General features: G+C 38.6%; 1 protein-coding gene across 1 annotated transcript; it reads left to right on the top strand.

Moving 5' to 3' along the window:
• Positions 1-551: 551 nt before the first annotated feature.
• CCDC14 (coiled-coil domain containing 14) lies at positions 552-8706 on the top strand (the record flags this gene model as incomplete). Its single annotated transcript, XM_010018253.1, has 10 exons — positions 552-627; positions 1320-1392; positions 2717-2956; positions 3046-3140; positions 4168-4744; positions 5272-5413; positions 6024-6103; positions 6537-6755; positions 6835-6967; positions 7725-8706. Coding segments are annotated over 10 exons (2617 nt in total), but the record flags the coding sequence as incomplete, so codon positions are not given.
• Between the last annotated feature and the right edge of the window lie 8047 nt (positions 8707-16753).

Raw genomic sequence — 16753 nt, 5'->3', positions numbered from 1 at the left:
TATGAAAATTAGCGTTTGTTTCTGTAATCAACAGGTACTGTCTACTGGAAGGCTAACAGGAGCAGCTAAATTAACAAATGGAAGAAAACAGTAAGAACTTAATCGTGAGTGCTAGGACAGTGTACGTTTGAGTCTTTGAGAGCCTTATACTTGCCATAGCTCACAACTACCCAGAAATTCTTTTTATATATCAGAAAACTTTTTCAGCGGCAAAGCAGTACAGCCAGGTTATAAGCAGCCCCTGAGTAGACACAAACAGTAGAAATTTTGTCTGTAGAAACACAGGGTTGACTCACTCTGCGTGTTTTATTTATAAAAGGTTGAATATTTGTAGTTATTAAGCCATACATAAGACTTGAGTAAAGGCTAAATTCCCATTTGACACAAGCTGTTAATATCTGCTAAATGTTTTGTTGCAGCAATGCAGAGTTTTCAGAAAGTTATTTTGTTTCTTGATAAAATTAATTTAGCTTGTATTATTGAATAAAGTAAATTTATTACTTTCCTGAGTATTAAGGAGGTGGTATAAACAGTGAATTTGACTTTTTCAGGTTTGGCTTAAGAAAAGGATGTTATTCTGATGTGGAATCTGGATACTCTCTTTATTCCACTGACTTTGGCAATCAGGTAATTGGATGACTTTTTAATACAGTCATCCCTGTTATTTAAAGAGAAGAGAAATCAGAATACCTTGAATAATAGAAAATGTTTTAATTTAGATACTACTGCATCTGTACTAGAAATAGTTCCTGCAAAGCTAAGCAGGAGCATCTCTGTACTACATCTTGCAGATACAAGCAAGTTAGCTTTGTATGCAGTGAGTCTGGCTATGACAAATCTCATTAAGGCACAGGATATATTTTGCAAACACACTGTTTATAAACAAGCATTGGCTGTGGCAGAAAAACAACCATATTTGTTAGGTTTAGTGCTGAAAAGAGTTATATGGAGTCACTGCTTCAGTGCTGTTTTTTGTGCAGTGTTAAGACAGTTATCTCCCAAATAGAAACAGGCTATAGATAATAGCTTAACTGTTCATGGAAATAAGAATAAAACCACATACAATCAATTACTAAAACATAAAATACGACAAATAGGCATGTGTACATCAACACAATTCACTTATTTTGCAAAATGTGCATGTTTGTAAACTTGCATGTAATTAAAAAATAACCCATGGAACATGACACATTTTTGCTGGTTATCAGTTATTCTTTTTCAGGTGACAGTGTAGGGAACACTCCCCTCTAAAATAATATCTTGGTTTACTGAAAGAAAATGGTGATACTTCTTTTCTGACTGCAGTATTCTTTGTGCAGGTTGATACTGTTCATAATGGACTGGACCGTTGTGCAGCCTTACTGAAGAATATCTTACAAAGCGAGGCTACAGGTTGTACCTATTGAAGATTTGTTACGTTTTTATTTTTTGTAAGACTGTTTTGATTTGTTTTGTTGACTAGTTTTCTTTCAACTAATCCTAGGAAGGGAGACTATGTATAAACAAGCTGGGAAAACAACTTCCATGAAAATTACTTCCAAGCCTTTGCTAACCAAAGGAAATACTTCCAAGAAGACAGGGTTGAAAAAAAACATTACTCCTGCACATGTACGAAAAGACATTGGTAAGTGGGCTTTCTTGGGCTTGCTTTTTTCTTCAATGACGTTGAGAGACTTCTCAACTTACATCTCAAAAACAACATCATCAAGGCTTCAGGTAATTGCTGTCATTTGCTATAGGGTGATCCATGGCTGGGTCTACAAAAGGACGTAGTATTGCTCATTGCCTTTTAGAAACCTTAAAAGTTTACTGAACAGATACTAAAATTCACAAATGTTTGGTCTTCATATATAAGGCAGAAAGTTGATTGTGTTTACAAACACCAACATCATCAAGTTTAGCTGGTAGGAAGTACGGAGGAGAATGATGATACCCGTGCCTTTTTTCTTTTGGACAGTGAATCATTAGAGCGCTTAGTCTTTGGGATACACAGCTATAAACTGTCCTGGAGTTAGGTGTCCAGCAGGCTTTTCTCAAAGATCAGTTTCTGGAAGCAGGGAAGTGTTGCAATAAATAATAACTCAAATGATTTAGTGGCCAGAGCATTTGAATAGAAAGGTAGATGGAGTGCTGTAGGTTGGGTTGCTCTCGGTTGAAATATTTCAATTTTTCTTAGTGTTTCTCCCTCTTTTCACTTCATTTCTTTTGTGTAATTTCTAGTCCAGTAGACAGGAGGGTTCTGTAGACTACCTATGTAGCAGAATATCCATTTTGTGAATTGTAGAAGGTGAGTGCATAGCTGATATCTTTCCAGCACTGTAAAAATACAGAGTTTTAATTATACCAAACATAAGAAAATTATTTTGGAAAGTGCTTTGGTATGGGCTATTCCAAATTGTTTAAAAGCTAGGATGCAGCTAAGCATGATTTTTAAAATTGCCTTTTAGAACTGACCTTTTATAGGATTAAATCTCCCTGCTTCTTTCAAGGACAGCTGTCTGTCCAATTGGTTTAGGTTGCTCTAAAAGAGCAAGAAAAAAATGATGGATTAATTTGCTGGTGAGTAAAAATCTGACTGGAACCCAGCTGTAGGATCTCTTACTTTTTCAAAGGAACCTGCCAGAGTCTGGCTGACAACACAGTGGATTCATATAGATCAAGAAGATAGACAACTTCAGCTGGATTTTTTGTTCTTTCTTTCTTTCTTTCTCTACAGTGCCAATATCAGATAGAAAACTTGCCTCATCCACCACACCTTCTACTGAGAATGAACTTCCCAGTGCAGCACAGAACCAGATGGTTCAGCCAATTCATGTGCCTTGCGGTCAACACTCTCCTGTGATGCATGAGAAACTGTGCGAGCATGTGCAAACTCAGATGTCTCTGATAACTGGCCAACCACCACACAACAGTAATGAAACTCCTACTGTAACTCCTTTTCCTACCTCAAATCACGGTTAGTAGAATTATGAACGTAGAACCTGCTATTTTACTGTATAAGTTTTGCCAAAATTGCCCTGATCTATAGGTGTCATTTTCTTTTAGGATGTCAAAATGTTACAGCTTTTAATTATCGATTACCTGCTTGCACATCAGCTCTGTCCCTGCAGCATTCAGCTGATCCCTTGTCTACTCAGTCAGTAAGTAAAAGCTTGATTCTGACTAATTAATAATGTCTAATTAATAAGCATTTTAAATTAGCACTGCCTATTTATTTATACTTGTAATGAAGTGCATGGGTTTTCTTGGGTGTATGTAATAATTTTCCTTAAAGAAAAATTTTGCATATTTCAACCTATAGTGAGGAACTGAATAAATAAATAATGAGAGAAAATGTCTACATAAAACTCATTTTATGTAGATACCAAAAAATGAAAGTAGAGGCATTTCAAGTGGCTGATTGTTTCTTTGTGGTGAATTCTGTAATGGATGGCAAACATGGAAGGTGCAGGAAATAATTAGTTGCTGTTAATAATTACATTCTCAGTAATGCACATTTAGGATTATTAACCAAATTCTGATAAAAGAAATCATGTTTCATATGTAGCTTTTCCCTGTCAATAATCAAGTTGGTAATTTTTTCAGACACTGTAATATGTTAGAGCCACATTTTAAAATACTTGTGTATTTCAGGGTATAGCATAGAACTAATGGAGAGTACCAACTGCCACCTTGGGAAATGTGGTAAAGGGCTTGCACCTTGAAACTGTGAGACTGTAGACTTACCTTCCATCTGCAGGCAGTCCATGTATAGCTAGTGCTGTCCTTGACTTTCTAGTTAAGATGTTGAAAGGTAACAGTGTTGTCTTTTATTTCTTCCCTGTTCTGCTTTGATTAAAAGAATGAGTGTTCATAATGGAAAAAAAACTCCAACAAAACACTGCTGAGGCTTTGTCTTTACAGAACAGCTGTAAAAGAATTGTGCTTTAATGTTGCCAATAACATCTAAGATAAAGATAATCTAAAGTAGATTTGCATTTTAATTACTCCCTAATATACTGGGAAATTAGGCAATGAATGAGTTGTAGTTGCTTTTATAATTTGCAAATAATTGCTCAAGACTATGTTGAGTCAGAGGTAGTGTTGTTTTGTATTTGGTTTTTATTTTTATGTTTTTGAAAAAATCATGTTAATTTTTTTGTTTAATAGAAATATTCTTTTATGTAGGATGTTCCTGTAGACAGTGGCAATGAATGTGTGCCAAAGATGGGAGGACCTGTGGTTTGCCCTGTAGTTTCTGCTGCTTCTACTACTGCTGTGCAAATACAGTCTGCTACTGCTCTTCCTAGTGTGATCCCTTGTATAGCATCAGGTGCATCAAGTAACTCTACAGTGCCTACATTGATCCCATCATCTTCTGGCAGAGAGATGACCCCAAACCACAAACAACAGATGAAAGAAGCAGATTTGATAAGATGCATACAAGCTCACCTGGCCCTGTTACAGTCACATGAAGTGATGAACAGCAGGACTGAACAGAAGTGCTATTGTCATTGTCCTGCAAAACATAATGCTTCAAGTAATGAGGAGGAGGATACTTCTGAAGAACACAGCGAGGACATGGTCAACAAAGAAGATGAGTTGAATGTACTTGACATAGCCCCAGAGAGAGATGCAAGCTGTAAGACAAGTTCTGTGAATAAAGTTCTAAAATCTAGAGAAGAAAGTCCAGAAGAAACAGCCCATCAAGTTAAGACTGTAAAGTATCTCCTGGGAGAGCTCAGAGCACTGATAACAGATCAAGGTGAGGACACTTTAACTATCTAGTAGATTGATTAAGTACAAATAACACAAGCTGTGTTGAATGAGCTCTTCAGTTTTTGGAAGTGGTATGCCTCAGATACGTGACATCTTACAGTGGTTTTCCACAACAGTAATAGCTTTGTATTCACTCTGGATAAGTCTGAAATTATTTTTGGGAGTATTTTAGTATTTTCATAACATCTAGAGTAAAGATTGTTTTCATTTCATATGCACTGTTTTCCCCTGAGAAAGGGAGCAGTGTAGACAGATTGCAACAACCATCCTGCCAAGTTGGTCAGAGACATGGTGGGCTGTGATTTATCCAGAACCTAAAGGATAGTTTTCATAGTCAAGCTTAACAGTGTACATAAATAAATATAGTTAAAAAGAAGAGGCACTTTTCTTGGAAAAAAAGTTGATACTACTATATTACTTTGTAGACTGCTTCATCTCATATAAAATATTACTGTCGTATTACAGGTTTATATGTCTTTTTTTTTTTTTTTTTTCTCCCCTCACCTCTTGCAGATGATTTGGAAATGTTAAGGTTGATGAGTGAAATAGAAGACTGCATATCATTGCTCCCAGTTGTAGTGGGAAGTACAAATGTGCAAGCTGAAATAGCACTAGCTTTACAGCCTCTCAGGAGTGAAAATGCACAGCTGCGTAGGTTAGTAACTGGTCACGGATTCTGTATTCACTGCAAATGCACCTAAAGCATCTGTAACTGGTCTTCTAAATTGAATATTTTATCATTGTTATGTGTGTTGCAGCCCTTTCATTCTTGTCTGTGCAGTATTTATATATTAGAAAGTGTGTTGGTAAGGCTGTATAGTTTAAATAACTCACACATGTCAAGATTTCAGTTAATGCTGATGTTTAGTAGCATCAGTTACATCATGATTGGGCCTTTGTCTGGGTGAGATCAATGTATCATTCTCTCTGAAAACTGCAGTACCAGGATAGTTAGTCTGCTTATATTCTTTTTTTAGTGGATTCTCAATGCAAAAATGTCTCTCATTTTGGGGGAGGTCCCAAATACGTAACTGGGTAGCATTTTATTTCAGAATAGAAAGACATTTAACAGAACTTTAGAAGGGTCTTTTGTGCTGAAGAAATACAGGAATGTAAGAAAAATGCATTATTAAAACTTTATGTTTCTGAAACACTGTGACATTGAATGCTCAGTATCAACTTCTTACCAAACTGATTTAAAATGCAGCAGTTTTGAACTTACTCTGAACTTTCTAAATTTGTGCTTTTTCACTGTTCACATTTAGGAGACTAAGAGTATTAAACCAGCAACTTGGGGAACGAGAAAGAAGTGAGAAGACATCTGGTCAGAGCTGCAACTATGAATGTAAAGTACTAATAGAAGATGATGCTTGTTAGGGGCATTTTTGTTAAAGCTTCGTTTAAATAGATACATACAAAGATATATACATAAAAATAAAAAATAACAGTATGTATTGTGGCCTTTAGTGGCAACTGAATTAAGTGTTGTGGGTCTAATCAGGTGACTGCGTTTGCATCATTGTTCAGCCTCTTTAGACTCCACATAGTGAGACTCAGCTCTTCAGCTGCTGAGCAGATTCTTTCCTTTTTTATCTCTTAAAATGAAGATGACAGATAATTAAGAAGAAAGCTTTACTTTTATCCCACTGCCTCAAAAAAATCCTCCTGTCTATAAGCAAAATTTGTATTACCAAAATAATTTTAAAAGTTAGTTAAATTTAGAAATTCAAACTGCACCACACAAGACACTTAAACTTTTTACATTTTATTTTTGCTAGTAGTTTCATGGCAGTCCTTGAATATGATGCTCCAGAGTCAATTGAAAGAATCACTAAAAGGCCTTGAGTCACTACAAGCTAAAAATGAAGAACTATTTAAAATAATAGAAAGTCAGAAAGAAGAAAATAAACGTCTTGCAAAGAATGTTCAAGATAAAGAAGTAGAATTGCTTGAAAACAAACAGCAGTATGACATTCATTCTACCAAGCTTAAGATTGGTACGTGTTTTGAATTTGTTTATTCTTCATTAGTATTTTAAAACTTAAATAATTAGGAAAATTCTTCTTGGCATTTTAGAAGTGGAAGAGGCATTAGCAAATGTGAAGAGCCTTCAGTTTAAGCTAGAAGCTTCAGAGAAAGAAAATAAGATTTTGGGTATAACGTTACGTCAGCGTGATGCAGAAGTTAACAGATTGCGTGAATTAACCAGGTATTGACATCATGCTTTTTAATTCCCCTCCTTCCTTCCCCCCACACCTGGTAACATCATGTTTGGACCTGATGTGTGCAGGAAGTTAAACAGTTGTTCTGTCTCGGTTATTGTTGATACTGAGTTGGAATGGCAGAATATTTTTTAGACGACACTTGAGATTCCGTAGTAGAACTTTAGCTACATCACACGCTTCTGTGACTACTACACTGACCACCAGATGGTAGTATAATGATGTCTTATTACATGTGTATATGCATATGCTATATATGTGAGCATTTAAACATTCATTTCTTTTGATGTACAAAGCAGAAAATGAGAAGAATTAGTTGTTGTTGTGGGGGTTTTTTTTAGTTTAGATGCAGTGGGAAGAATAATTCAGAGAAACATTCTCACTGGTTTTGATAACTGTTTCTTTATGCTTTGTAACAGTTTATTGACGTTAATTTAGTTCATTTTGTAGTACTCAGAGCAGGTAAACCAAGAGCGTGGTTGGGTTGTGCTATTTTGGTTACTTCATAGGCAAATTGATTGAAGCTGCAGGAAAAAAGTAAACTTGGAATTTGGTCACATGCTGCATTTAAGCTACATTTTATGTACATTTTATAATGTCTAGAGAGGGAATTATGATTCTAATTGTAACTTTGCTGCAGTCTAATAAATCTAAACTTTTGGTGTTATATGAAAGTTTTTAAATAGTTTTGTGGGGTTTTTTGTGACTATTTTTAAATCTGATTAATTGATCTTATCTTCACAGAACCTTGCAGGGCAGTATGGCCAAGCTGTTGTCTGACCTCACAGCAGACAACATTAGACCCAAACCTGAAAAAGGTCTCTCAAAGTCCCTTTTGGAAGACTATGAAAAGCAAATGCAACCTGATCCATTTCCTGGGAGTACTTCAGTAATCACTTACCTACAAAATCTAGAAATGGATCATATTTTGACAGATACAGAACCTCAATTCTCAGATAAAACTGGAGAATTAGAAATGCAAAATCTAGCCTGTGAAAAGTTTGCTGCTGAAGGAAGTAAAATAAACAGCACATTCTCAGAAGTAGCATCAACTCCCAGAACACTACGAACCTCACTGAAGCAAGATGCAGAAACAGCCAGTGATTCTGGGACTTTACTAGATGACCAAAACAAGTTGGATGAGACTCTTTATATTGCATTGACTAGCAGTGCTGCTATAAAGCAGCAGCCAATCTCTGAAAGAACTGGTGCACAACCCCAGGGTAGAGGGTCTTGTAAGATGTTGGACTACCACCGTGAGCTTTCAAACTCTATGCAGCAGAATGGGTGTGATATCTCAAAGGATCCAGCTGTTCTGGATAAATTAAGTGCTGGGTACAGTGTGAAAAAGACTATGGAAAGCTCGTTTGAAGTTACAGGGGATAAAGTGAAGCCAGAAGGAGAAAAAGTCCAGATGAGGCCCACAGGCATTCCAAATGGAGCTGCAAAAGACTCCACAGATAAACCAGACCAACCTCAGCCTGGTACATACCCTCGCATACCAGTGCTATTTCTGAAAGAGATTTCTCAGAAGAAAGGCAGTGAAATAGCTGATTTCAGTTCCATTTCATTTGATGATATATCTGGGAAGTCTGAGTGGAGCGCATCCTCTTACTCAACGTTTACTTCTCGAGATGAAGAGGACTTTAAAAATAGCTTAGCAGCCTTGGATGCCAACATAGCTAAGTTACAAAGAACTCTGCAAAACAGTATGATGAAACAATGAGTATGAGGAAGCCAAATGGGGTGCACTTGGTTGGCTTATTTAGGTTTTTCTGAAGTGTACTAATAAGCATGGTACTGCTACAATTATTTGTATTTTTGATACGAAATGACTGGCTCCTAGCTGTTTAAATTATGGATGGCATTTGTTCTTCATTAAGCTGTGGTGCTGCTTGATGTGTATATCTTGAAATAACTAGATAAAATAACTAAATTATGACTTGGTTTTATACTCTTTCATTGCAAAATTAATTCTTAGACCTGCACACTGGTCTAAGTGTCTAGAAAAATGCCTTTTCTTAAATTATGACTTAGGTTTATATTCCTTAATTGCAAAATTAATTCTTAGAATAGCGCTTTATAGCTGTTTAAGAAACCAACAAACTGTTGGCAATACAGTTTTCTATTAAATGATAAAGTACACTTTTGTGCTTTTTCTGTGTGCTTTTTCAAAGTAATAAGAACAGCATTGGGAGAGATTTGAAGTCAGTTGTGATAAAGAGAAATTTTAATTTCATTATCATTTGATTGTTACAAAATTGGATGCATAGTTATTGTCCATGGTTATAACTGCGTGTTTCAAGAAACTAGCTCCTTGCTCTGGTTTACCATGAAGGTATGCAAACAGTGGTGTCAACATCAAAGAAACAGGTGAACGTGACTTCTTGTTCAGCTGCATTGCTTCTTAATCCAAATTGGATTTTATCAAGTGGCACAAAATTGAGTGGTTTAGGGTTGCTCAAGAATCCTCGTCAAAGGTGAATAATTTTACAGTAGTATTAATAGAGTGGGTTTAATACGAATTTATAGAAGCATGACTTAACAGTGTTTGATGGCAAGGTTCACTCTGTTGCTTACTACATGGATGAAACATACAAGGAAAATGGCGGTAAAATCAAGCTAAAATGATTATACAGAAACCAAAGGCACAAAAGGGTAAGGGAGACCCTCTCAATGAGTCTTGAGGTTTGGAGTAGATCCCCATAATTTCTAAACTCCTGATGGAGCCTAGGTGCTGCTGGGTCTAGTCGTAGTCTCAGACTTGGTCAGTGGTATGTATGTGAAGGGTTACAAGAGTACCACTTCACCACAGGTAGGATTTTTACATAGCTTTTACCTCGCAGCAATCTGTGGATCTCAACATTTACAATGTGAGTCGGTGCCTTGAACGTAAGTGTCCTGCCTTGACTAGATAGGCCTCTCAAAGTTGGTTGGTTTTTTAAAAGAGAAACGTGGGTGCAGAAGATTAAATTGAATGTCCTTAGTACTTTTTTTTTTTTTTTTTTTTTTTTTTTCTCCAAAGAGCAGTTGGAAGGTACCATACACGGGTAAGAGGTTCCACAGGTAGAGGCCAGGGTAGAGCTAGCTACAGAGTAGCTCTGCAGGAACACTGGGAGTTGCAGTTGCTAAGTCAGGACAATGCTGTTCCCCCAGAAGAATGCAGCCACAATACAGGATTTGCAGTGTATGGTAGACCTTATAAAATATATGAAGTAATCCTTTTTCTCTTATCACTGATAAAACTTAGTTTTTGGTTTTGAGCATTGTACTTCAAGAAAGAAGTTAATTAAGCAGAGAGTCCATATGAGCGCAAGGAAAGAACAATCAAAATTCTGTTCCTTTCTACGGTTCTGTTTTAGGTCATAGTTTTTACTAATGTTAAGAGAACATTATACCAGTGGATGAACATGGAACAGACTGATACTGAGAAACAGAAGCAGTAACAGGCTTCAGCTGGCACAAAGGAGACAAACTAGGCATTAGTGAAAGCTGGCAAACCAATAGAGTTAGCAAAGCATTAGAATATACAGTGTGAGGAAGTCATGGACATTCCACAGTTGTTGAGGTGTCAGACATTTGTTAGGCATAAATACAGAAAGTCTGGACAGAGCCACCCAAACTGGCTCACATAGGAATAGGAGGGGAGAGGGGAATTATTCCAGTCTGTTGTTCTCCTTGACAGGGCTTTCCAGATCTCAGTGTCAAGAATACATTTTTAGTTACAGGTGTGAGAAGGGGGTGTTATTGCTACCATTCCTTCCTCTTACACCCTTGAAGCACTTAAATGCTGGGTTTTGTGTCTCATGGTTTTCCAGAGTAAGCAACAGTATAAAGACCCGAATTGAAGACTGCTTTTTCTGTGGTGGTGCTATTTTTTTTTTTTTTTTTTTCTCCTAAAAACCACTATGTGCTTCCTGGTTCTGGGCTCTTCTTTTGTGTTTCCATGGAAGATGAGAGTCTCAAGTTTTACCACTTTGAAGAATTTATTTTTTTCCATGGTGACTTGCTTGAATGAATGCATTTTGAACTTAACGCACTGTCCATGCATTGTGCTGTGAAGTAGTTCTGTGATTATTTTAGTTACTGGTAGCTGAGCAATAAGAAGGTATGAAGACAACACATACTGCGAAAGATGCCAACTGGCACTCCTGCTTCGAAAAAGGAAAGTCAGACTAAATACTGACTTCAGTGATTTAGAATGCTTCTAAGGCTTGGCCTGGATTTCTTAGTACTCTTGCACTACTTGTGCTCAAATTCAAAATAAGGTTGATGGTAAGAAAGTGAACAGGTTTTAATTACTTAACAAGCAGTTCAGTATGGAAGAAAAACAAGAATTCATGATTTCGTTATGGGTTAAAGACAAACTATGGTAAATCCTAGTCTTTGAAACTCACAAGAAGGCTGAGAAAAGATTGGAAGGATAGTCATTAGTAGACACACTAATTCAGTTTTCTTCTTGCAGCTACGACTTACTCCATTTGAATGAGGATATTTATGCTGGCCAAAGCTAGTTGCAATCTGTGTAAAGCAGCTGTGGTGTCAAGATGTCCAGGTATGTTCTCTCATTGAGAACATTTGCACTCACTTTTATCTCAATGGGGGAAGATGTTACGCCATCTTACTTGTCTCCTATTCATCATTACAAAGTTCAAAGAGTGAGATGACTACTGGAAAATCTTTCTGGGGTAATGGGATATGAGGAGGTTTATAATGTGTATCCTCCTCTTGGAGGAGAAGCAAAAAACAGGAAAAAGGAGTCTTTAATACAGTTCTATGCTAAGTAATGATAGTGTACTTTCAGTATTTACAAAGATTTACAATTGAACCTTATAAGGCCAAGTTGAGAAAAGCACAACTAGTTGGGCTGTGGAGTTCTTATTAGAGGAAGCTAGCTGCTCATACAAACAAGTGTTCAGCGGAACTTTCCAGCTTGGCCAGCAAAGCTGCTGTCAGGTTCTGTTCATCACTCTTACCAGTCTCCAAATATAAGGGCTATAGGAAATTTGCATATTCAATATAAAATTATTGTTCTATGTTCAGTAATAGCTGCTGTGAAACCTCCCCTGTTCCAAGGATTAATTTACAAGCTCAGCAGGTGTGTTCATGTAGCCTTTTCTAGGTTTTTATTTTAGCCGCAAGAGAGAAGATACAGGAGTTTCATTTTTACAAGCATATTCTGTGAAGTTGACATTGCACTTGCCAGTGATGTGGAAAGGAAAGGAACTCTTCAAACACATTTTATCAAGCCCTTAACAGTCATTTTCCTTTTGTGTACCCTTTTCCTTATGGAATAGGGAAAAGATTGGGCAATACTCCAGAATCCTGAATACCTGAGTTTAACCCATATAATTCCTTGCTCTGACTTCTCAAGCAATGATTGTAATCCAGTGTCTCATTCAAAGAATTGGGGAATGTTTATACAAAGGATTGCTGCCTTAGTACTGTGTCCAAGTTGATCAAAGACATCACAAGAAACAAGGAAGCCTTATTGCTGAAGTGAAGCCAGTGCAGCGTCTGTGTGTGTAAATAGTCTACCTGGGACATCATGTATTGTCAGATGGCAACATCATTCAGCTCTGTATGGAAGGAAGGTATGACAGCTCACAGGGCATTTCACAAAATGACAGTAATTGCTACTGGTACTTCAAGTACCTTTGGTAAGTTATTGACTTACGTCAGCATCCTTAGCAAGGGTTGAGTTGCTGGAGCCGGTCCAGAGATGGGCAAAGGAGCTGGTGAAGGACCTGAAGCACAAGTTTTATGAGGAGTAGCTGAGGGAACTGGAGTTGTTCAGTCTGGAGAAGGCTCAGGGGGGACCTTATCACCCTCTACCTGGAAGGAGGATGGAGAGAGGAGGTGGCCAGTCTCTTTTCCCAAGTACCAAGTGACAGGACAAGAGGCCTCAAGCTGCTCCAGGGGAGATTTAGATTGGATATTAGGAAAAATTTCTTCACAGGGAGGATAATCAGTCATTGGAACAGGCTGCCCAGGGCTGTGGTGGAGTCACCATCCCTGAAAGTGTTCAAAAACCATGTAGATGAGGCCCTTAGTGTCATGGTTTAGTGGTGGCTTGGTAGTCCTGGGATAGTGGTTGGACTTGATGATCTTAAAGGTCTTTTCCAACTAAATGATTCTATGATCCTATGCAGTTTGAAGTTCAAACACCAAACTGCCTGGGACATCATGTATTGTCAGATGGCAACATCATTCAGCTCTGTATGGAAGGAAGGTATGACAGCTCACAGGGCATTTCACAAAATGACAGTAATTGCTACTGGTACTTCAAGTACCTTTGGTAAGTTATTGACTTACGTCAGCATCCTTAGCAAGGGTTGAGTTGCTGGAGCCGGTCCAGAGATGGGCAAAGGAGCTGGTGAAGGACCTGAAGCACAAGTTTTATGAGGAGTAGCTGAGGGAACTGGAGTTGTTCAGTCTGGAGAAGGCTCAGGGGGGACCTTATCACCCTCTACCTGGAAGGAGGATGGAGAGAGGAGGTGGCCAGTCTCTTTTCCCAAGTACCAAGTGACAGGACAAGAGGCCTCAAGCTGCTCCAGGGGAGATTTAGATTGGATATTAGGAAAAATTTCTTCACAGGGAGGATAATCAGTCATTGGAACAGGCTGCCCAGGGCTGTGGTGGAGTCACCATCCCTGAAAGTGTTCAAAAACCATGTAGATGAGGCCCTTAGTGTCATGGTTTAGTGGTGGCTTGGTAGTCCTGGGATAGTGGTTGGACTTGATGATCTTAAAGGTCTTTTCCAACTAAATGATTCTATGATCCTATGCAGTTTGAAGTTCAAACACCAAACTGAACTGAAAACCAAATGCTTTTGCAGACATATTCTGCTTATCAGGACACAGAGTGGAGAGATCGTTATTCTCCAGCTGTACTCTTAAAAGATTTTCATGGCCACACACAAGACTTGTCATGGTGCACAGCCACACAACAACCCCCAGGCTTGAAGTGACACCAATAGTATTGCAAGTTCACCAGCAATGACACGTGCTGAAAGTCTCCTTTTGCATGCACGTGAACATCCATTACTGAATTTTTTACACTGTGCTCCAAATATAGTGTTAAAATGTTACTTTAATGACTGGAAAAAGAGCAGCTTAAACTAGTTAAAGCGTAGTGGCCATCTGTGCTACAGTTGATATTATGTGGTTTATAGACTCTTTAAGCATTTGCATGTCTAAAGACTACTTAGAAGTATTGCTCCTTTTAAGACTCCTGATTTTGTCCAAGTCCATGATGAATTCTGGCCACTTGTCTGCTGCAGTCATACAGCCAAAACATATATTTTCTTACTGCCTCCTCCCAGATTCTGTTCTGTATTTAGAAGCTTGCAGTGATGGTTTTGGACTTGCAATTACGTTATTAAGCTAAGTGTAAAATATTTTTCTTGGCATAATGTAGACCATAAATAGCTTTATCATCAGTTTCAGGTTCTCTTTATTCCCCTAGGGAATGCCAGTTCTCCTTCATAGTTAGTCTCAGAACTAAGATCATCCCAACATCACCCTTGCCCCAATGCCCCCTTTCCAAGAAACACAAGCAAAGCTGGGCCAAGAACTCTGCTCTGCCTGCCCCAAGACTTGAGATAGACAACACAGAATTATTGCTCTGTGCAGATGTTCCCATACATTCCCTCAGCCTTCATCCCCCTTCCCTTCCCGTCTATGGGGATGCAGCATTTCACCATGGCATTGAGCTCTCTCCAGCACTAGCATTGTCTTCAACCAAAGTTTGCATTTCTGTTCAAAGAATTTTTCACCACGGCATTTTTCTCTCTCACACTGGTCCCTGGGCCTGAGCTTGAAATTTAAAAGCTACTGATTTTCACCTGTCCTCTGTACCAGCAAGCACATAGGAACGTTCCCAGTCCAGCTTTTAAACTATGACCCTGTGTGTGAGAGCCATGGAGTCTCCCTGTAAGTAATGAAGCTAGATCGTAAGTGACTACTTTCATAGCAGCCATTGACCAAGGAATGACAAGCTCATATCAGATTTTGAAGTGAGTTCTTTCAAAAGCACCATTTTTTAAAAGGACTGTTCATCAACAATCCAGTTTGCTCAGTGTAACATATACTGAGCAAATGTAGGCATTTGCCTGTTCAAGCTTCCTAGTTCTTCCCAGGAGCATTCCTGAACAGGGTCCTGCAACAACTGCTGTGCTGTTGAGAAGCCCCCGAGATGCCCCACCTCAAGGAGTCACAGATACCTACCTTCCCTCTGCAAGCACAGGCAGCAATGCCAACAGCAATGGCAGCTGAGACAATAGCCAGCAGCATGTGTATGGACTGAGGAATGGCCCAGCCCCGTTCTTTTACTGTGTTTGGTGAATGCACACTGAACACTCCCTTGCAGGCTAGCACTGTCTTCACTTCCATCTCTGCTAGCTGATAGCCTGCCCCTAAACCAAAGGGTTAAGATCGTCCTCTGAGAAAGCACTGCCTCGAGCGCCAGACTCAGAGCACATTCACTAAAGCAGAGCCTCTCTCCTAGCAGCTGGCTGTGGAAACAAGCAGGAATCATCACCACAAACCCACTGAAAAGACTCAGACACCATTCATGCAGACTGTCTCAGGCCATGTACGGAAGAGCTGCTATTGTTAGTGCCACTCAGGAAATATTCTGGGGAGTGTGTAATTGTTTACGCTCAGATTCTTTTATCAACGCTTAATTAGCTGCAGTTACAACACATGTTCATCATTAATATTTCAAGTGACTGAGACGTTTGTTAAATCTATTCTGTCGATCTTCTCAGAAACTTCCACCAAAGGTTCCAAAAGTGACAGAACATAGTCCTAGTGCTTGCAGTACTAGCCTCTTCTTGCTTAAGGGTCAAGTATGATCTTGCATGACTTCTACATTCTGTGACAATACAAAAGAGACCATTTCTAAAAGTTATCTGATGCTGATTTAATTTTCTTCCTTTGTAAACAGCTCTGGGCATTTCTAGACACTGTTTTACCCAGCTACAACAAAAGCCGTTGTCATGCGGCCGTGCTGCAGAAAATGGTTGCTTTGGATTTGGCCACATCTTCCAAATACGCTGTTTCATCAGTCGTTTCATCCCACAGGAGCCACAATGAGAAACATTTTGCTTCTAAAATCCAGAGACCACTTCTAAAAGTCTGGAAATTTTTCCCCCAGTTGGCTTCTTCAGCTGATCTTCTCTGCCGAAGTAACTGAGCAGCAGCTTCTTTATCTTTTAAATAGGAACATACCTAGCCTAAATTTACTGAGAGTGGTTTTCCTTTTACAGAGACCTGGGAGAACAGCAAATGAAGGTCATTTTACAGTGCCTGGGTTTTGCTCAAAAATCAGTCAGGGTTCCAAAAATTAGCAAAAAAATACCCTTCTCTTTTTGAAGATTACTCTACAGGCTTGCAAGGAGACTCATTACTTGGGTCACAAAGCTTGAAGTTGATCATTCTCAGCCTATGCTCTAGACAGCCTGGCTGTGTAGTATGCCTAGTCACTAAAGATTTAATGTTTGTGGTTTTGCAGGATTTGAAAGAAGTTATTCTGACAGTTTAAGGAGACATTAACTAGTCTTCTTGTTCCCATCCACCTCTTGCAAATCTTGACGATTAAATCAAGATTACAATGAGTGCACTCCTCCTGTGCATTATTGCAGTTACGTTTGGTGAAACCTGGAAACGTCATTTTGGTAACGTTGAGAGGACTGCACTTTTTTTTTTTTTCTGGAGCAATTGTGCATTTCTTGGTCTAATCTTTGTGGCTTTATGCTTATATATTAAAGC

The sequence above is a fragment of the Nestor notabilis genome, unplaced genomic scaffold (assembly GCF_000696875.1).
Source record: "Nestor notabilis isolate BGI_N333 unplaced genomic scaffold, ASM69687v1 scaffold18307, whole genome shotgun sequence".
Lineage (NCBI taxonomy): Eukaryota > Metazoa > Chordata > Aves > Psittaciformes > Psittacidae > Nestor > Nestor notabilis.
Note: the sequence above shows the minus strand (reverse complement) of the source record. Positions and strands in the feature narration are given on the sequence as shown.